The following is a 19,360-nucleotide window of genomic DNA, read 5'->3' on the forward strand; positions in this document are numbered from 1 at the left end:
GCAGGGCCCTGGCCTGGCGCAGCGGCTGGAGACGGGAGACCAGTCCTGTGTGGAGGAGCCACTGTCTGCTGGTCTCCCCCCTCCCGGGTCCATCTAGAGGGTTCCCGGAGTATCCTCTCACGGGTGGGGCTGCCTGCCCCTCATGACCAGAGGGAACTTTCTGGGAAGCCTGCAGCAGAGCCCTCTACCTGGCTGGTGCTGGAAGACCTGGGGCCCTGGTCACTGGGGGAGCAGACCCCTGAGTTTCTCCCGAGTCTGGGATCAGCGGCGTCCTCTGCCCACACTCACTGTGCACCCGGATCACAGCTTCCAGGGAGCGGATGGCGTTGAGGTTGGGTTTCTGTTTCCAGCCTTCTTCTGAGAGGGGATCCACCTATGGCAGAAGGCAGCACATCGGCCACACGTCTCCAGGGGACCCGCCTCCCCAGCCAGCTCCCTCCCACCCAGGGACCTGGCTTTCCTGGCACAATAGACATGTGCTCTTGGCCCTGCCTGGGGCAGGAGATGCTGGTCCTAGACCTCACCTCATCTGGGGAAGAGACGTCCACTCGGTTCTCCTCGTTCGGGGACCTGCCACCCTGACCCCACCCCATCTGTGAGGCCTCGGGGAGGCGCCCCAGCGGCCTGCTCCTTGGGGCGGTCCTAGGAGAGCTGGACTCCCTCCCCCCAGGTGCCCAGATGGGGGACCGGCACCTCACCTTGTTGCCTAGAAGAGCAGCCACACAGGCCTCGGAGGCGTCACAGATGGCTGTGAGGTCATGGCCGCCCTCCAAGGCCAGCACCACCGCACCTCCCGCCAAGCTCATCAGCTGCTGCGTCATGTAGCCAAAACCTAGATGCGGGTGTGGAGGAGGATTAGGAGGGGACGGGGTGGAGGAGGGGGGCACCCTCCCTACCCCTGCTGTTTCCCCGCTTGTTTCCTCCCCTAGAAAGAATGACTCCGATGCATAAATCTCTACTTTCCCAAGTGCTTTCACATGGAATCCCTGTAAATCCTGTCCGTGCGCCTCACCAAAGGCGCGGAGAAGTTAAGGGCAACAAGTAAGAGGCGGGGCTTGAACCCGGGGCACGGAGGACTCTAGCCCGTGTCTTCTTCACTAAGACACCCCATATTCCAGGCTGTCCTCCCGGCCCAGGAGGCCGAGTGGGCTCCGGGCGGGCTCCCTCTCTTCTGAGAACACAGCTCCTCCTCGTCCTGCCTCAGGACAGGCTGCCAGCCCGGCCCGGGCAGGACACAGCCGGGGAGGGGTGTCCTGTCCACGGGACTTCTGTCCCCAGGGTGTGATGCAGGCCTCCCGCAGCGAACCCTCCTGGGCTGTGCTAGGCTGGGAGCCCCGCGAATTCTGGGGGGGCTGCAAACCCCAGTCCTCCTCACACTCGTGGCGCTCTGCTGGCCACTGCCGCCTGCCCCTTCACGGGGGCAGTGCCGCCCCTCCTGGCCCCGCCTTCATTCCCTCTACCGCCCCCTGGGCTGGGCCCTCCTTACATTTGGCGGACACATGGTAGCCACCCAGCGGGGGCGGGTGGCCCTCGGCAGCATCAAAGCCCGCGGACACGAGGACCAGGTCCGGAGAGAACTCTCGGGCGATGGGCATCACGACCGTCCTGTGTGATGGAGGTGTGAGGAGGGGGGTGCTCGCCACGCTGTGCAGGGCAGCCGGGGGCAGAGGCCAAGGGCCCTGCCTGGTGCCAGCCCTCTGCCACCAATGTTACTGCTCTTAGGACTCCAGGACAGCCACTCTCCTCTGACTTCCCGGACCTTGGCTGGCCACCCCTGGCCCTAGCACAGCCTGAGGGCTCAGCTACCTGGGGCTCTTAACTGGCAAGAGGCGGGAAGAAGCCAAGGGTGGGGCACCCGAGGAAATGACAGAGGCGTGGGCATGTGTGTTGTGGGGGGTACAGTGGGCAGGGCCGCGGGAAAGGGGCAGGGCACTGAGCCTCAGGGACCGGAAACGCTCTGCACTTAGCTGCCATCCACTTAGGGCTGAGCTGGCCACACCTCACCGCTCGCCACCTGAGGGCTGACCAGGGCAACAGACCCTCTGGAGGTCCTGGGCCACCAGGTCCACTCCCATCCTCTGCCTCGCTCCATCCCTCCCCCAGCTCTAGGGTTCACTTTAGGGTCCTTCAAGGCCCCGTGCTCTGGGCACACAGATGCCAGGAACCCCAACCCAGGGCACCCACAGCTTTAGCCCTCATGGAGAATACTCTAGAAAAGTATTTGGAGACCTACATCCAGGGTTCTCTTTTCCTTTTTCCAAATGGAGCACAGGACCCTCAGAATCAAAGATGTAAGGGGCTCCCGAGGAGAGCCCAAAGCCCCTCTTCCGGAACGGCTCTTCCTAAGCAACTCGCCTGCCAGGGACATCCCCCGACACCCCCGGCTCGCTTTCCTTCTTTCTTCACCACTTAAGTTTCCCATCCCCTGCACAAAGCCCACCTCCTCCAGGCAGCTTTCTTTGACTGACTGTGATGGCTCTGCTCACTCTACCCTGCCCATCTCCCCCGACTCAGTTCAGCACGGGCTCTCGGGAATGTGCGACGTTACAAAGCACCCTTCGACCTTTTCCTCCCGTGGTCCCTTCTTCCCGCAGGGACTGGAGGCCGTAGAGGCCAGGGTAACAGTGCCTTTCCCTTTGTCTCGGTCCACAGGCCCACTCCGGGGCCGGCCGATCACGTCCAGGAGTTGGATGAGGTCAGGCTGACAAGCCACCTGATCACCTCCCACCTGGCACTGTTGGGAAAGGGGGCAGGAGAGGGTGGCCTTGCTGGGCTCCCAGAGCACTGACCTGAAGGCAGCCAGGTATTCAGGATCCCCCATTGGGGGGTCCAGACCTCCAGCCCAGGCCACATTGACATTGAAGCCCTCACCGCTGCCAGCTCCCACCTGGGGAAGAGGAGGCACGAGAGACGTGAGGAGAGCGGAGTCCCGGCAGAGGAATCCCAGGAGGTCCGTGCTGCGAGACCAGCCTCTTCACCTCCAGATGGAGACACTGAGGATCAGAGAGGCGTGACGCTCTGCCCGGGCTGGCACAGCTGGTCGTGACAGAGGAAGAGCCCGGGAGAGTCAGTGGGGCTGGAAGGTGGGGTTACCTCATCCACAGCCCCGCTGCCCGGGAAGAAGTTGCCGTCGTCATGGCGATGAAGGGAGATGTAGAGCACACTGGGGTCCTGGTAGAAGGTCTGCTGGGTGCCATTGCCGTGGTGAACGTCCTGTGCGGGGACATGGGCAGTGGGTTAGGGCCGGTCTGAAAGCAGAGGGGTGGAGACCGAGTGGGACGGAAAGGTTTCGAGCTTGGTGACCCTTCTGAGGCTCAGGGGCCTGGACTGGGGGTGAGGACACAGGGGCTCCCAGAGCTAAACTGCGGAGTGACCCGCCACCCTCGCTGAGCCTCGGTCTCTCCATGTGGGCACAGATGCGTCTGTAACAGGCTGGGTGGGGGTGGCGATACCGCGAGACCCTGACCGGGAGCAGGTGTGCCCAGGGCAGGCCGGCCCCTTGGGAGGATGTGTTGGGGGAGGATGAGCGGCAGGAGAGGAAAGAGCCCGGCTTCCACGTCAGGAACCTTCGCTGCGCGTCCTGCCCAAGGCCAAGGAGCAGTGCAGGTGCCCCCAAGCCACACTCCGTCACAGAGGGACGGGCAGGCCCTGAGGCCCAGCGCGGTGGCCCTCCACTTGGACCGAGCGTGGCCCTGAGTGTGGAACGTTCCCACACTCTCCATTCCGCACAGGGCTGTCCCATCAGCGGGTGTCTGTGCAAAGCGGTTAGACGCCCGTGCTCCAGAGCTCAGGGGCCCTGACTCAAGGTGCAGTCACGGGCCTCAGGTGTGCGGCTATGTGCAGGTTCCCTAACCTAACCTCCCTGTGCTCACTGCCCTCACCTGTAAACCAGGTCTTAGTGAGAGGCGGGAAGGGGTCAGTGTGCAGACGCGATTAGCGGGATATACTGATGTTATCTACTCTTATGACTGTCACTACCTGCCGGGGAAATGCAGAAATGGTCAGGTCTGCAGAAAGAAGCCCAGAGAGGCCAAAGACACCATTCAAATGGCTCCTCCCTGGAATTCCCATTACGGCGCAGCAGAAACGAATCCAATTCGGTTCCATCCGTGGGTTCGATCCCTGGCCTCGCTCAGTGGGTTAAGGATCCAGCATTGCCTTGAGCTGTGGTGTGGTTTGCAGACGCAGCTTGGATCCCATGTTGCTGTGGCTATGGTGTAGGTCGGCCAGCTGTAGCTCCGATTAGACCCCTAGCATGGAACCTCCATATGCAGCGGGTGCGGCCCTAAAGAGACGAAAGAAAAAAAAACAAAACAAAAAAAGGCTCCTCCCTTGTGGGAGCAGTTATGGCTGAGGCCTCCCTCATACCATCTCCTCTGGGCCTTCCAGCGGCCCTGCGATGTGGCCCTTCCCCTCAGCTGCATCTGACACAGGGGACACTGAGTCTCGGGGGGGCTGCGGCGGGACTCTGCAGGACATGACGACCGAGTCCAGGGCTCATTCCACAGGCTCTCAGGCCTGAAGGGGCTGGGAACCAAGACCTACCCAGTCCACAATGAGGATCTTGCCGGCCTTGCCTTGTTGTTGCAGCTGCCGGCAGGCGATGGCCACCGAGTTGAAGAAGCAGAAGCCCCTGAGAAGAGAAGAGAGAGGTCGTGCCAGACCGATCCCTCCCGCCTCCCCCTCTCCCTGCCCCCCCGCCCGGCCCACCTCGGCCCACCCAGGCCTCCGTCGGGCCTTACATGGCTGTGGAATGGTCTGCGTGGTGTCCTGGGGGCCGAACCACAGCAAAACCGTTCTGGAAACAGAAAGAACACTTGTCAAGCAAACAGCCAGCCCTCTGACCCCCACCTCCACGAACCTGCTCCCCCAGCCCCAGGCTCCTCCCCCGAGAAGGGACCACAGGGTGGCAGCTGCCAGGATGACCAACCGCGACCAGGCTGGAAATCAACGGTCCCCATGCTGACCTCCAGGCCTCTGTGAACCTCCCACCCCAGTGGGTCCGGGCTCTTATCACTTTGAAAGAACAACAGCTCTTATTTGTTGGGCAAAACCTATGTGCCTGGCACTGTGCTACGCACTGATAAACGCCAGATTTCATCCTCACAACTGTCTGAGGTAAAGATTATCTAATCTTCACAGCATCTTCATAAGATAAACACCATTATTATTTCTGGTTACAGACAGGAGAAATCTGGAGCTTAGACAGGTTAAACACGTGCAGAGTTGCCTGGCTGGAGACAGTGGAACCTTGGCTTGGGCTCTGAGCTCCTAAATGGTGGGGGGCTCGGCACAAGCCCCCCCTAAAATGTCTAGCCCAGAGCAAACAAGTGCGGGCGCCAACCCAGTTTGTAAAACCTCAGCACCAGAAAGAACCTCTCTCTCTGCCCACGCACGGGCCCCCTGAGAGGCCCTGCACCTTGTTCTCGGTCGCACAGTGGGTCTGGGTTAACCGATCCTGGGTGATCGTGACCCTGTCTCTCTGAGGGCCAGCGGCACCGTGCTTGATCCCCCAGCAAGTAACATGAGCCTAGGGTTCAGATGGCATCTTAGGCCCCAGAGCGCTCAATTTCCCTAGCGAAACCCTGGGATGATGGCCAAGAAGAAGGCAATGCTGGATGCTGGTCTGGCCTCCCGGCGGCCCCATCCGGCTGCTCCTTCCTCCGTGGCTTGCCCACCGGTCACTTGAACCCCCTACCTTGAGCTCCCGGGAGGCCACTTTGAAGGCGAGGTCGGTGACGCTGCCTGCCGCCCAGCGGGCCGCGTTGGAGGAGTGCAGCTCATTCCAGATGGTGTCGGTGTCCACCTGCGGGGCCAGAGTCAGGGCCCGCATCATCCAAGGCCTCCCTCGGGAGCCAGGCCCGTGGGGCAGGGCCCACCCCGTGGCCAGGACCCAAGTGCCCCACCGCCCAAAGGCAAGGCCTCCCGTGTCCCCCAATCCCAGCACGACTGCTCCTTCCCAGCTTCTGTCCACATCACCAGCCCGCATCTGGCCAGCACTCTGCCGGCAGCATCGCGCCTGCCTCCCCGGTCAGAGGAGGGGGCATGGCGTTACCTGGGCGGGACTTGGGGTTTGGGCCTGGAGGGGGTTTTAAGCCCCAGCTGACTCTGCTCAGGCCCTCAGGACGGTCGGAGCTTGAGGGGCCGTCTGCACCACTGTCTTCCACTCGGGGCCCCTAGCCCAGGCTGGGAGGCCCCCCAAACCCAGTCCCTGGGCCTCAAGGCTAGGGAGGGGCCGGGGGCCGTGATGGGGAGATGGGGAGGGCGAGGCGGACCGAGAGAGGCGAGGAAGGCAGAGAGAGTCTCAAGAGGCTGGAGAAAGAGAGAGAGACAGAGACAGAGAGGGAGAGGAGGGAGGAGAAAACAGAAGCAACAACAGTTGGAAAAATCAGAAAGTGGCAAGAAATGGGAAGTTGTGAGCAGGGTGCTGACCGGCTCCCAACCCGCCCCCCAGCTACAGCTTCCACTCCCCCTCCAGGACTGGGCCTCCGTCCCTGCCTCCCCATGCCCAGCGGGCAAACAGCCGCAGGGGCCTTTTCTGGGCAGGAGAGCACTGCCAGGAGACAGGAGTCCCCGGGCAGGGTGAGGGGGAGCAGGGAAAGCCGGGATGTAGGAGGGACGTGCCTGGGTCACCAAGGACAGCAGAGGACCCCCCCCCACCAACACCAAAGCCCCAGGTCAGGCCGCTCCACTCTTCCTGGAAGTCCACTCGGGGAGGCAAAGCTGCCTGGAGGCAGCGTGGAGAAGCCAGTCCCCACCACAGGGTCTCAGGAAGGGAGATGCCCCCAAGCTCTGGGCTCGGTTCTGCTCTTGGAGCCTCCTCAACATCTACCAAACGCCCCCTAAGTGTGAGACACGGGGGGCGCCACACCCGGGAGGGCACGCCCGCCCCCAGGGGCTCCTACCCGTCTGGGGGGCACTACGGGACAGTGCTGGGCCCGGGAGAACGGGAGGGAGGAGCTCTGAGAGCCCGTGGCCAAGCACAGCAAAACCTGGGCACACTTACCCCAACCCCACCACAGGGCAGCATCACAAACATCCGCTGTGCCAGGAGCCCTGCGGGAGAGGCCCAGGTGTGTGAGCTGAGCCCGCTCAGCCTCCGGCTGGGCCGGGAGCAGAGAGGCCCTAGAAGAGGGTGGGCTGGGTGGGCAGGGTGGGGTGGACGTGGGCCACAGAGGGGCTGTGGGCAGTGAGGAGGTGTCCAGGGCCCTGGAGGGACGGGCAGAGCGAGGACAAGAGCACAGGGGATGCACGGGCTGGGTGAGCCGGGGGAGATCTGGGGGCCCCAGGTACCATCGGGCCCCTACCTGCCAGCTTCCCATTGTCCAGTTTGAGGCGGCTGAGCGGGTTGGTGCCATAGAGGAGCACGTGGCGCTCGGAGTGCACAGACTGCAGCTCCTCCAGGGAGGCCTTCCGGCCCCGGAGAGACTGAGGAAGGGCCCACAGAGCTCCTGAGCCCCTGCTCAGCCATCGCCCCGCCATTCCCACCATCCGGCCGGTGCCTCACCTCCTGCAGGGCTTCCTACCCCCTTCCCCTCCATGACCCATACCGCCTCCACCCCGCAGCCCCCCCACGCTGCCCCCTCACCTCACACTGGCTCCGGAGCCCCCGCTCCAGCAGCCGGGACCAGATGCTTTGGATGCGGCCTGCGTGCTCCGGATGCCTGCTGTTGTCCCCACAGGAGCACTGGTGCTTCAGCATTACCGAGTCATAAACCAGCCCTATTGGGAGCCAGGGTCAGGGCTGGGGCCCTGGGAGTCCCCACCCCAGCACCCCCACCACCCCGGGCCATTGACTGCAGACAGAGCACCCACATGCAGCCAGGGAGGACACCCCCCCCCCAAGAGTTCCGCATGCCCCACCCTGCCCCTTGGGACCCCGCCCCCCAGCTGCTCACCCAAGCAGGCTCAGACGCCTCACCCCCACACCACACCACCCCAGCCAACACAACTGCCTCACGGCCGCAGCCTTCCCAACTCACTGACCCCCCGCCCCTGATGTGGCCCCATGACTGTGACCTCAAGCGCTCAGAGCCCAAGGGAGGCCTGCTGTTGGGGGCTCACACTGGATGTCATGATTCAAATAGGTGCCCCCAAACTGGGAGCTGGGAAGCCCATGGTGACACAGGGCCATGTGACAGGACAGATGCAATTTTGGGGAAGTGACTGTTTTGGCCCGACCCACAGGACGCCCCGACGAGGGCTCTGCATGCTGTCAGCGGGAAGTCACTTTCAGCACATTTCAGGACATCGGGGATCCTCAAAATGCTCACACCACTTGACCTGGGGTCACCTCTCCTTGAGAGTGACCCTTGGGAAACAATCCCAGGAGGAGGGACGATGTATGTTCAAGGAAATTCAAACAAGGAAAAAGGAGTAACCGCCTAACTGCTCCAGCAAGAGGAAATCTTTACATGAACATAAAAGCCTGGGATGACATGCCACAAAATCTCATTTGAAAAGATTAATTATATCACAAAGTGTTCACGATGTACAAACTGAATAAAGCAAGCTGGGTACAAAACGTAGCCACAAAACGTCGTGGTATGCCATTTAGGCACTTGTATAGGTGGCTGGAATGAAGACTGGTCTGAAATCTGACGGCATTTAGGAGTGATTGCCTCTGGGGAGTGGGATATTGGCTGGTAATTTTTATTCCATTCTTACGCTTTTCTGTCTTTCTCAGGCTTTCTAACATGCCTTTGTGTTCTTTTCACAAGCAGAGTATTAATAATAAACATCCTTTGTGAAAGGCCTAAACCGGTTGTCAGGGGACCTGAATCCTCAGCCTGGCCTGACGGCCAGCTCGCTGCGTGACCATGAGCCCATCCCTTTCGATTTCCCGAGCCTGGGTCTCCCCAGCTGCAACATGAGAACCACCACCAGCTCTGTCAGCTCCATGGACACTGGGGATCTCATCAAGACTGAGAAAGTGCTCTGTGGCCTCCAAAAATGTCCCAAGCGACCCATGAGACAGGCGTGGACTTGTGCCCTGACCCTGTGTGCCCCCAGCCCCTTCCTCCTGCCCTCTAAGCCGGGCCTTACCTGTGGTGAAGGGCAGGGTCCTGGTGGGGGTCTCTGAGCTGGGCAGGACACGGGCCTGGCTGGGAGGCTCCGGGGTTGGCAGTGAGGCGGGTGCGGCTGGGGACGACTGAGCCCTGGACAGGGGCCGGTGACCACCCTGGGCCAGGGGAAGCAGCACGGGGTCCCCAGCGCCTCCCCGGGGCAGTCGCCCGGCCAGTCGCTGCTGCTCCCAGAGGAACACCTGGGGGACACAGAGGGCCTCAGTCTCAGGGCCTCCGGGTCCTGCTCCACCTGCCCCTGCCCCGGCCTCAGGAACCTCCAGGCCCCTTTTCCAAAGATGGCCCTGGTCCAGCCTCCCAGCTGGGCCCTAGCCTTTCCCTCTCTCAGTTTCCTGCCCCCAAAAAACACCCAAAAGTCTGCACCCCGGGTGACTATCCCATTCCGCCGGGGCTCCTTGGGCCCTCAGGACACCAAAGCCAGAAACTGGGTGAGGGGCCTTGGGCCCAGCTCTGACCAGGACCCCATTTTCTCCAAGGATGTGGGGACCTACCTGCCTGAGTAGGACTGTCGCCATATGCTAAGGGCTGAGTTGTGTCCCCCTCCCACTTCATGTTTAATGACAGAAGGAAATCTTAGCGCCCAGGACCTCAGAACATGACTGGATTTGGAGATAGGGTCTTTACAGAGGTACTCAAATTAAAGTGACGTCACTAGCCTAAGCTCCAACAGGAGCCTGGTCCTTACAAAACGAGGAAACTGGGACACACTTGTGGACAGAAAGAACATGATCATTGTGCAACTGTAAGTGTAATAAATTCATTGAGTAATTCAAAACAAAACAAAACAAAAAGATAATGTGAAGACCCGGGCAGAAGGCGGCCGTCTACAGGCCAAAGAGACAGGCCTGGAACAGCCCCTTCCCTCATAGCCCTCAGAAGGGATCGACCCGGCCAACACCTTCATGTTAGACCTCCAGCCTCCAGCACAGTTTGAAAAATAAACTTCTTTGTTGAAGCCACCCAGTTCGCAGTACACGTTACAACAGCCCCAACAAACAAATACCCTGTGGTTAGACTCGCAAGGTGAGAACCTGCTGGTTGAAGGGCCAGGCCCAGCTCTGTCCCACTTCCTGCCCTAGCATCTTCCTGGAAGCAGGACAAGCGGTCACGGGGGAGAAGTGCCAGGGCAGGAATGTGGGCAGCTTTGCAAAAGGCCAGTCTCACTGCTGGACAAGGGACCTGGCTTCACCCTGAGATGGGAAGGCTGCTGGATGGCACATGCCCGTGGATGTGTGTGCCTGGATGCACGTGTGCATGCGTGTGGGTGTGTCTGTCTGTCTGTCTGTACCTCAGTGAGGATTTGGCAGAGTAACCACAGGTCCCAGAGCTGCGCTGACATCCGGTCTCCCTCCCTTCCATCTTTACCAGGCCCAGTCTCCCAACTACACCTTCCGAGGGGTGCCTGGGCACTACCATACCTGCTGGTGCTGCTGCAGAGGAACAGGGCCCCTGGCCTCATGCTGCCCGTGGCTGGGCTCCCTGTGTTCCAGGCCATCCTCCCCCACTGGCCCCAGTCCCCCAGCGTCCGTCTCCAGGTCCTCGGCTGAGGGTATCTGCCGCAGTCGGGGCTTCTCACTCGGCTTGGCTGGCCTCTGGGGAGGGGAGATGCCCACTAAGGAGACATGCTGGGGTGGGACGTGGTGGGCTGGGCCAGGGGGCCCCTCACCTTGCTGGGACTCCAGTGGCCATGCAACTCTGGGGCCCCAGGGGCCACGCCCTCCCTCCAGGCCTCTGTCCCTCCTGAGTCTCCCTTCTTTCAGCCACCAGAGGCCCAGTTCTGCAAGCCCTCACCACCTCCCCGACCCAGGTTCCCTCACCTTGATCAGCTGGACATGAGGTTTGAGCCGCTCCAGGCGGGGCTGCAAGGCACCCAGCGGTGCGCTTGGGGGCAGGGGCTCTGAGCGGGTCCGGCTCAGGGGCCGGTGGAGGCCTGACCCGGAGAGCCGCTCGCTGGTCATTAAGGACTGGGCAAAGTGGAAGGGCAGGGGCCCAAGCCCGGGCACTGGAAAGAATGGGGGGGGGGGCATAAGGAGGGAACCACAGGGAGGAAGGGAAGGAAGCAAGGGCAGCGGGTGGGGATAGGGACTTAGCAGGGAGACCCATGGCAGGATGGGGGCTGCCAAGGTGGGGGCAGAAGGATGGGTCACTTCCCAAGCTTGGCCCTCGGCAGGATGTCGGGATCCAGCCCCTCTCCTGGAGAAGCTGCGGACTCACCAGTCAGCAGGGGGGCGTGAGAGACTGAGGGATCCAGGAGGAGAATGGGCTGCAGGCGGGAGGGCAGGGGGCCCCCGGCCTCGGGCTCCAGGCCGTGGGGCAGAAAGAGGGGAGCATGGGGGCTCCCCAGGACCGGTCCCCGGGGGCCCAAAGTCGGATGGGTCCTGCGGTCACCATCAGCCTGGGGGAGAGGTGGGGAGCTTCAGAGGGGAGGAGATCGGGCAGGGGGGAGGGTGACGGCCATGGGGGGCGTGTAGAAGGAGGGAGTGAGAGATCTCGGGAGTTGGAGCGGGAGAGGGCGCCTCAGCCACTCACCCTGGCAGGGGCGGGCAGCCCCAGCGTGATTGTGGGCAGCAAGGCGAACGGGGCCAGAGAGGTCTCCTGCAGCCGCAGCCGCTGGCCCAAGAGCGCCTGCCGTGGGGAGCAGGGCAGGGGTCACTGGTCCCAGACCTCTACCCCTGGGCGTGCCTTCCCCAGGACCCCCAGGAGGTGGGGGCTGCCCACACCCATGGCCCCAGCCTGGTCAGGCCGCTTGCTGAGAGCACGGCTGAGCCTCAGACCTGCCCCTGGGAGCCCAGCCTGGCAAGGTCTTACCTCGGAGCCCAGGACTGGGTTGGGGCCATGCTCGCTGTCATTGGGGGAGCTGCACCCTGATGCCGGCGTGCTGCTGCTGCTGGGGGAGGAGTCTGAGGGTTGGGGAGAGGGGATGGCAATCAGGGGCCACGTGGCCTGGAGGGGATGGGGGGGACCCTTCCCCAGTGGGTGGCCACAGGGCAGGAAGGAGGCGGCCCGCCACCCGCCTCCACATTTTTCTAAGGTGCCCCTTCTTCAGGGCAGACGTCGGCCAAGCCAACAGAGTTGGGGTGCAGCCCCAACTCGCCCCCTGCCAAGTGTGTGGGACACACCCCGACAACCACCCACAGCAGCCCTGGGGAGGGCACCCCTGCCTGGATGGGGCCTGACCCAATGGGACAAGGCCTGCCACCAGCCCACCCCGCGGGGCCTCACCGCCGAGGGTCTCTGCTGGCCGCCGCCGGAGGCTCGGCGGGGCGCTCTCCTTCCGGAGCAAGGGGTTCTTCCTCCGCTCCAGGGACTTCTTGGGCTTGTAGCGCAGCTTCAGGTTGGGCTCAGAGACTGCAGGAGCACAGGCGTCGCTCGGCCTGTGCCCGGCCTCCTGGGCTCTGTCCCTCGCCCTCTCTCCCGGTCCTCCCCGAGGTGGGCAGTCCAGAGAAAGCCAGGGTGTGCGGCCGGGGCCCCCTCCCCTCCACACTTCGGCGCCCTCAGCTCCCCTGGTGGGGGGGTCCCTGCTGGCCTGTCCCCGCACCTGTCTTACGCAGAGGAAAGTGTTCTGGGGGGTCGCTGGGCAGGCTGGGAACGGGAGGCAGGAAGCTGCTGAGCATGGAACGGGCAGCTCCTTCCGTCTCCAAGGGCTCGAGAGTTCTGTGGAGTGAGCGCCAAGGCTGCTTCAGAGAGGCAGGGGTGCCCAGAGGCCCTGCCGGCCCAGTGTGGTCGGCAGGAATAGGGGCCATCTCCAGGTGGCAGCACTGGACCACTGATCCCACCAGCAGCCCGCTGGTGAGACAGACCTCTGACCCAGCAGGGGAGCCGGGAGCCAGGGTCCAGGGCTTGGGTGCAGGCCAGATACAGTGGGAGGAAGCTGCTCTAGGAATCAGGTATCTTTGTGCTCAGGGGAAGACAGAGAAGGAAGCCAGCATGGGTGTGTGCGCGGCGTGGGCAGGGAGGGTGGAGGGGCACTGCAGGAGGAAGGGCCTCTGGCGGGGCTGGGAGAGATAAGTAAAGGGCAGAAGAGGGCAGGTGCCCCTTGGGACAGGGGTTCGGATCAGGGGATGGGAGCTGGGAGGAAGAGCGGGGAAGTGTGTGCTCCAGGCTGACACATGAGGAGGAGGGGCAGGCGGGCACCGGCACAGCAGAGAGGCATGCGAGGGAGGGCGTTACCTGTAGGGGACGCTGGGGCTGTTGGGATGAACTGTTTTCTCTAAGGCTGCCTGCTGCTTCTTCAGGATCACCTCTGCCAGCTTCTGCTTGACCACGCTGCTGGCTACGGCACCTGCAGGGGCAGAAATCACGAGTGGGTTGGGAGTGGGTGTACAGGCGGCTTCCCTGGGACATCCTCTGCCCGCTGCCCTGAAGATACCCCTAGAGCAAGGCATCCGGGGGGCTCCTCGGGCAAGAGCCATGCCTGAGGCCCCACTCCTTCTGCGATGCCTCCAGACCCGCCCTCACCCCCACGTACCTTCACCACCAGTGCCCGGAAAGCAAGCGTGGGGGACCCAGGCAGGCACTGCCCCCACCCCTCCCATGCCCACACAGGGGGTGGCGGACCCCGGGCTGGGGAGGCCTCCATCCTTACTCCGCTTGCTCTTGTCCTTGTTGAGAAGCTGCCGCAGCTCTTGCTCCTGCTGCCCCACCTGCAACTCGGGCATCGTGTCCATTGAGAGCTGTGGGGAGGGCCGGCCGCCCAGGAAGCAGGGGCAGCGGGGGCCGGGGGGATTGAGGATGGAGAGGAGGGTCTGGGGAGGCTGAGGGAAGGGAGGGGGACAGGGGACGGAGCTGTATCTTTACCCTCATGGGCTCCACCGAGCGCTGAGGCTGCACGGCCCCCAGGAAGAGGTGGTGGGGCAGGCGCTGGGTGTGCTGCAGGGCCAGCAGCGGGGGCTCCGGCGGGGGCTCCACCAGGGGCCGCTGCCCCACCCGCAGGTCCATGGGCTGGGGCTGAGGGCCTGGCGTGTCTGTGCGTGGCCGGGGGCAGCCTGAGGACACAGAGAGAGGGCAGGGTCAGCCGGAAAGGTCTGCAGGTGCAGGGTTACCTAACCGGCCTCCTTGAGACTCACTTGACGATGGCAAAACACCCTCTAGGGGCCTTGTCCTCACTGTGCCCTCACTACGGTCCTGCAAGGTAGGTATTTTCTACCCTATTTCACCTGTGAGCCAGTCATACAGGCTACACAGTTAACGGTGGCATTTGAATGGAGCCTTCTGACTCCAAGCATGGCTTTTTTCCACTAACTAGGTTGCCTCTCCAGGCCAGGGTTAGTGGCTGTGGGGATCCAGAGAGGGGCCCAGGGCCCTTTGGTGATACGTTCTAGGCCCCGCCCTCTCTTCCTTTCCTCCCCCTGGAAAGAGGATTTGGCCCTGCTGCCCTCTGAGCTGTGCTCAAAGACACAGGGATCAGCCAGGCAGTCCCCTTTGCTCCACCTCCAACCCCAAAGGGTATCTCGGGCCCTCTCAGTTGCCACCCTCCCTACTCCATCCCAGGCCACAGGATAAAGAGGTGCCTCCAACCCACCACCAGCCCTCGTACCCACGGAGCCTGCTCCCTGCACCCCCACACCAGCTCAGGGCCTGGCATGGTGAGGGCGGCAGGCTCAGCGGCCTCTTCTTGAGTATCCCCTGCACCCACACCAGGAGTGCCCTGCCAAGGCCACGGATGCAGGGGCTATTTATAACTAGCTGCCAGACCGGCTTCTAGGCCAGCACCACCAGCTGGGCCGGGCTGGGCTCAGCAGCCAGAGGCATTCTGAGGTGCTAGGAGGTGGACGGTTATCCTGGAGGAGGAAAGGCAGGTGGGGCCAGGAGAGGTGCCAGCAGACGCAGGACACAAGCGGGGAAACTTCTCTGGAGAGGCTTCCTTCAGCTTGTCCAATGCTGGGCGACCCCCCTCAGGAGAGCCACAGGCTGCCTTCTGGGCCAGAGCTGAGGAGGCCTGGCAAGCACTGTGGCAAAGTACCAGCTGGGGAGTCAGGAAACACAGCCTCCAGGCCCAGCTCAACCATTATCTTAACATCCATCGCACACATGCACGGGCTGCAAACCCTTTCACCTCATCACCCCCACAGGCCCTGGAAGGCAGTGATGACTATTCCCAAATGAGGAAACTGAGGCTCAGGTAAAGGGACCCAGCCAAGGCCACCCAGCTCGGGGCACGGTGAGCTCGGGTTCCGGTCCCACTGAGGGCAGTGCTCTGGTTCCATTTTCCCAGTGACTTTCAGGAAGCAGTGTCCCCCGCCCCACCCCCGGAGGACTTTCTCACTGAGCCAAGGGACAGGGGCTTGCAGTGGGTGGTCGCTAAGGGGTATCTGCCGTAACAATCTCTGACCAGGAGGTGCAGACAAGAGAAGAGCAGGGAGGTGCCCGCATGACTCTGGATGTCAAGGGACCAGGGGGGATGGCTGGGCACCCAGAGGCAGCCAAAGGCAGTCAATGCACCGCTTTGCTGCACCCACCCCTTGTTCACTCGCGGACCCCAAATTCTCATTCTGGTGGAACCTGGGCCTCTGATACCACTGCACCTCGGCCCCAGGAAGGGCCTCAGGCCTTCCGCGTCAGGTGTCCTGGCTTCCTGGGGTGACTCCCCGGGCGATGTGGGAGGGCCCTCAGGGCACTGTGGGGCAGGGCTGGACTTGCGGCCAGCAGCGTCAGCCACCCAGACTGTGAGCGGCCCTGTCCCTCTCTCTCAGCACCGCCACGGCCTCCAGCGCAGAGGATGCTGGGAACGTGGGAGGGGCTCTGCCTGCAACCTTGGGAACGCCTCTGGGGGTGACTTAGCATTTGGGAGTCTCCACAATCTGGTGCTAACTCAGCTTCTCTCAGCTTTACCTCCTACATCTGAACATGGACCCGCCTCTGCCATCAGCTCCCGTCCGGTCACATCCTGGACTTTCTGCCCTCTGAGCTTTTGCTCACAATGTCCCCTGCTACTGCTGTCCTCACCCCTTGATTCTATTTTTCCAGATCCTACCCTTATGTCCAGGCCCAGCTGGAGTCGTCCCTCCTCCCTGGCCCCAGCTCCGCGTCCCGCCTCATGCCCTCCTCGGGATTTCCCTCCCTCTCACTGCTGGTTCTGTGCCCTGCGAGTCTCGCCTGGACAGGAACCGCACCTGAGACAAGCTTCCAGAGCGGGGACTTGGTTTTGCCGATGGCTCACTATCCCAGCACCTAGAACAGTACCGAGCACATGACAAGCACCCCATAAATACTGTCTGAATCGATGAATAAACCTCTATATCCTCTGTGCCCTGGAATAGAAGTGGGGTTCATTCTGTTTCCTTTTCCAATTTCTAGCTCTAAAGCTTTTAGGAAATGACACAACTACGAGGACGAATGGCCAGTGGGTGGTGAACTGAAGGTTTCAAATGGATGGATGAACTTAATCCGCTGCCCCTCCGGCGCTGGCACATACTGCATTCTACCACAATTTCTCTTTTGACTTGTGTGTCAAAAGACAAACGGGCCTTCCTTTCTCCCTGCCATAGGCTGGGTGTCAGGTGTGTACCTTGCACCCAGTAGGCCCTGGGTGGATCCGGCTAAAGGCAAGGCAAGGGCGGCCCTCCTCCAGCCCAGCCCCAGCCCCTGACCCACAAGCATGGCCCAAACCATGTTAAGTCCCCCTGCCCTCGCTCAACACAGCCTAACAGCAGTGGGGGCAAGGAACGGTGAGAGAACCGTGGAGGGGTCTCCCCTCCCCACTCGGGGAAGACGCGGTACAGGGCGTCTTCCCCCCCTGCCAGGGCTGCCATGCCCACCCCGCAGGGCCTACAAACCAGATCGCACCACTTTGCCCTGCTCCCGGGTCCGAGTATAAATATGAGCTTCCTACTGGCCTTCCTGTTTCACTGCACCTAGTGCAGACAAGGAGAGCTTCCTGCTTTCCTTCTCCTGCTGTGTTTCCCAGCTCTGGGGCCAGCCTGGATCCAGCATCACCTCTCTTATTCCCTATGCTCACCGCCTCCCCCGGAACCCCAACCTCCCGACCCTCTGGCCACCAGGCAGCCATCCTGCTGAACCGGCCCCCAGCTCCTTGCCCCCTTTCGGTCCTTTCCAGCCCCATCTTCCACTCCCCACCACACACCCCCTTGAGCCTGCTCTTACCTGTGCCAGGGAGGCTGGGGCCGTGGGCACCCGGGCTCACCTGGGTCCCATCTGTAAAGAGAAGGGAGATGGAGTGACTCGGGCAGGGGAAGGAGAGGGAGAAGTGGGGGCAGGGGGGGGCAGGCAGGCCAGGCAGGCTTCCTGCCACTCCAGGAGGCCCCTCTCCAGCCTGAGCACTCCAAACCCCTCACCTCGGCCAGAAGCTGACCAGCAAGAGGAGACCCCACCCTATTCCTTCCCTCAAACTCCCACGCTGGTTGAGAGCGAGCCCCCGGCTCCCTCTTCCCCCTCTGACCAAGTGGCTCAGATATCTCGCTTGCTCTGCTAGAGCTCAGTCCACGCAAGAAACTCAGGAGGCCCCGGCTTACCCAACAGTGTCCTCGGCCCTCCCGGATGTGCTCAGATACAATCTTCCCCGGACCGTCCGACCAGGCCCCCACAGCCCGAATGGAAAGATGAGGGCCTGGAGGTGAGGTGGGAGAGCATGGGGTGGGGGTGGGGGAGGGGGAGGGGGAGCGGCACTAAGGACGCCCGAGGGAGCTGGGGGGCAGGGAGCAGGCCTGGAAGGGGAGCTGGGGCCCGCTCAGAGGCTTCCTCAGTCAAGGAGGAACTGGGTCACAGCCTGGAGGTCAAGTCAGATCTGGTGGGAGCTGTAAAGTGGGAGGTCTGGAACGCACAGCTCGAGAACCCCCCAAAAAGGAACCCCCTTCCTCCTCCTGTCCCACCTGGGGTCCTGCAGCCTGTGTCCCCAGAGAAGAGAACCACACAGCCTTTTTCACAGATGACCTGAAAAAGTCTTTCCTTCTGGAAATGGCCACCTCTCCCAGGCTCCTAGGCTCAGCCAGGGGCCCCCCATCCCATCCAGAACTCCTGGAACCCTATGGTAGAGCGGGCGCTGTCAGCAACAGGGAGGCAGAGGGCGGCGGAGAGGCTGGCTGGGGTGGGGAAAGAAAGAGGTGAGTCCTGAGGCCACCTCTCCCTCCTGCTGTCCCAGCTCTGGGCCAAGGGGAGGGGAGCCAGCAGACTTGACGCCTCCTGGAGGGGCATGGAGTAATATAAGCACACAGAAGCCCTCTTCGGGCCAGATTTGGGGCAGAAGGGGCATTTTCTGAAGGACAACAAGCAGGTGCTGCTCTACTGGGTCTATGCCTAAGGGGAGGCCCCAGTTTCTCTTCCAGACGCTGGAAAAGGAGACCTCCCTGCAGGCAGGTGCCGCTGGGGGAGGGGGCAACTCGGGGCACAGATAAACTCCCACCAACTGCCCTCAAACACTAGCGCCCCATGCTTCAGCTGACGAATTTGGTAGGGAAATGCCACTCCACCTATTCAAATGCTGCCCATCCTTTGAAGCTCAGCCCAAGCCTATCTCCTCCTGAAGCTCACCCTGACCACCCTCTCCTCGCCTCCCAAAGCACCCACTCTGTGCCCGCGACCTCGACACTCCGCTAATCAGGGTCTGCTCCTAACACCTTGCTGGGCACATGGCAGGCCCCGTTAGGAACTGGTGAATTGCACACAATGATGCTCTCCTGGCCCTCTACCTAGCACAGGGCATGCGTATTTCTCCAGGTTTCTGAGCCTCAAGGAACAGCAGTGTGGGAGGCAGCCTCCCCTCCCCAGGATGCAGTAGCCCCTGAACCCCCGGACTCTCTTAGGACCTCCTGTTTCTTCTGCAGGACCTGGTCCTCCAAAGAGAGCTTTCTGAACTAGGCCCCTGGACGCGCTCCCCGAGACTGTGTCTGGCCTCCAGTTCCAGCCTGCTGGGAATTCTCCCCTACCTCTCCCGGTCCCTGCCTGAGGGTTGGTCAGCAGCACTCATCTGTGGGAGCAGAGCTGGGCTCTCTGCGCCCCCCTCCCCTGGTAACCACAGGTTCCGGACACCGTGCTCCCTCTGGATGGGACAAAAGCTAATGGCCCTGAACTTGTAGTGTTTGTTACAGGGCCCAAAAAGGATGTTCTGTGATGAAGATCTAGGTACAAACTCAGTTCAGAAAAGCTGTGTGCGTGTGTGTGTGTGTGTGTGTGTGTGTGTGAGAGAGAGAGAGAGAGATCCTTTGGATTCTGAAAAGCCCAGAGTGACAGAGATAAGACCCAGGGAACAACTCTCCTGTGTCCCAGAGAGAGGGAAGGACCTAAAGGCACCCAGTCAGTGGCTGAACTGAAAAGCAACCATC

General features: G+C 62.1%; 1 protein-coding gene across 8 annotated transcripts in view; it reads right to left on the reverse strand.

Moving 5' to 3' along the window:
* HDAC7 (histone deacetylase 7) overlaps positions 1–19,360 on the reverse strand; it is a 35,815-nt gene that overhangs the window by 2,247 nt on the left and 14,208 nt on the right. For 3 of the 8 annotated variants that reach the window (XM_047788062.1, XM_047788063.1, XM_047788064.1), the window contains exons 2-24: positions 17,187–17,237; positions 13,881–14,068; positions 13,669–13,756; positions 13,254–13,365; positions 12,622–12,737; positions 12,306–12,431; positions 11,892–11,983; positions 11,613–11,708; positions 11,298–11,478; positions 10,901–11,085; positions 10,502–10,675; positions 9,046–9,265; positions 7,589–7,722; positions 7,308–7,428; positions 7,007–7,056; positions 5,699–5,806; positions 4,743–4,798; positions 4,546–4,633; positions 3,094–3,213; positions 2,790–2,887; positions 1,487–1,605; positions 699–832; positions 289–373 (exon numbers count right to left, since the gene is read on the reverse strand). In XM_047788062.1, coding sequence (XP_047644018.1) covers positions 289–373; positions 699–832; positions 1,487–1,605; positions 2,790–2,887; positions 3,094–3,213; positions 4,546–4,633; positions 4,743–4,798; positions 5,699–5,806; positions 7,007–7,056; positions 7,308–7,428; positions 7,589–7,722; positions 9,046–9,265; positions 10,502–10,675; positions 10,901–11,085; positions 11,298–11,478; positions 11,613–11,708; positions 11,892–11,983; positions 12,306–12,431; positions 12,622–12,737; positions 13,254–13,365; positions 13,669–13,756; positions 13,881–14,068; positions 17,187–17,237 — 2,742 coding nt within the window. Of the gene's footprint in view, positions 1–288; positions 374–698; positions 833–1,486; positions 1,606–2,789; positions 2,888–3,093; positions 3,214–4,545; positions 4,634–4,742; positions 4,799–5,698; positions 5,807–7,006; positions 7,057–7,307; positions 7,429–7,588; positions 7,723–9,045; positions 9,266–10,501; positions 10,676–10,900; positions 11,086–11,297; positions 11,479–11,612; positions 11,709–11,891; positions 11,984–12,305; positions 12,432–12,621; positions 12,738–13,253; positions 13,366–13,668; positions 13,757–13,880; positions 14,069–16,195; positions 16,254–17,186; positions 17,238–19,360 lie in introns of those variants that run through there. The other 5 variants (XM_047788068.1, XM_047788069.1, XM_047788070.1 and 2 more) reach the window with 4 other exon arrangements.

The sequence above is a fragment of the Phacochoerus africanus genome, chromosome 7 (genome assembly GCF_016906955.1).
Source record: "Phacochoerus africanus isolate WHEZ1 chromosome 7, ROS_Pafr_v1, whole genome shotgun sequence".
NCBI classification, from domain to species: Eukaryota; Metazoa; Chordata; class Mammalia; order Artiodactyla; family Suidae; genus Phacochoerus; species Phacochoerus africanus.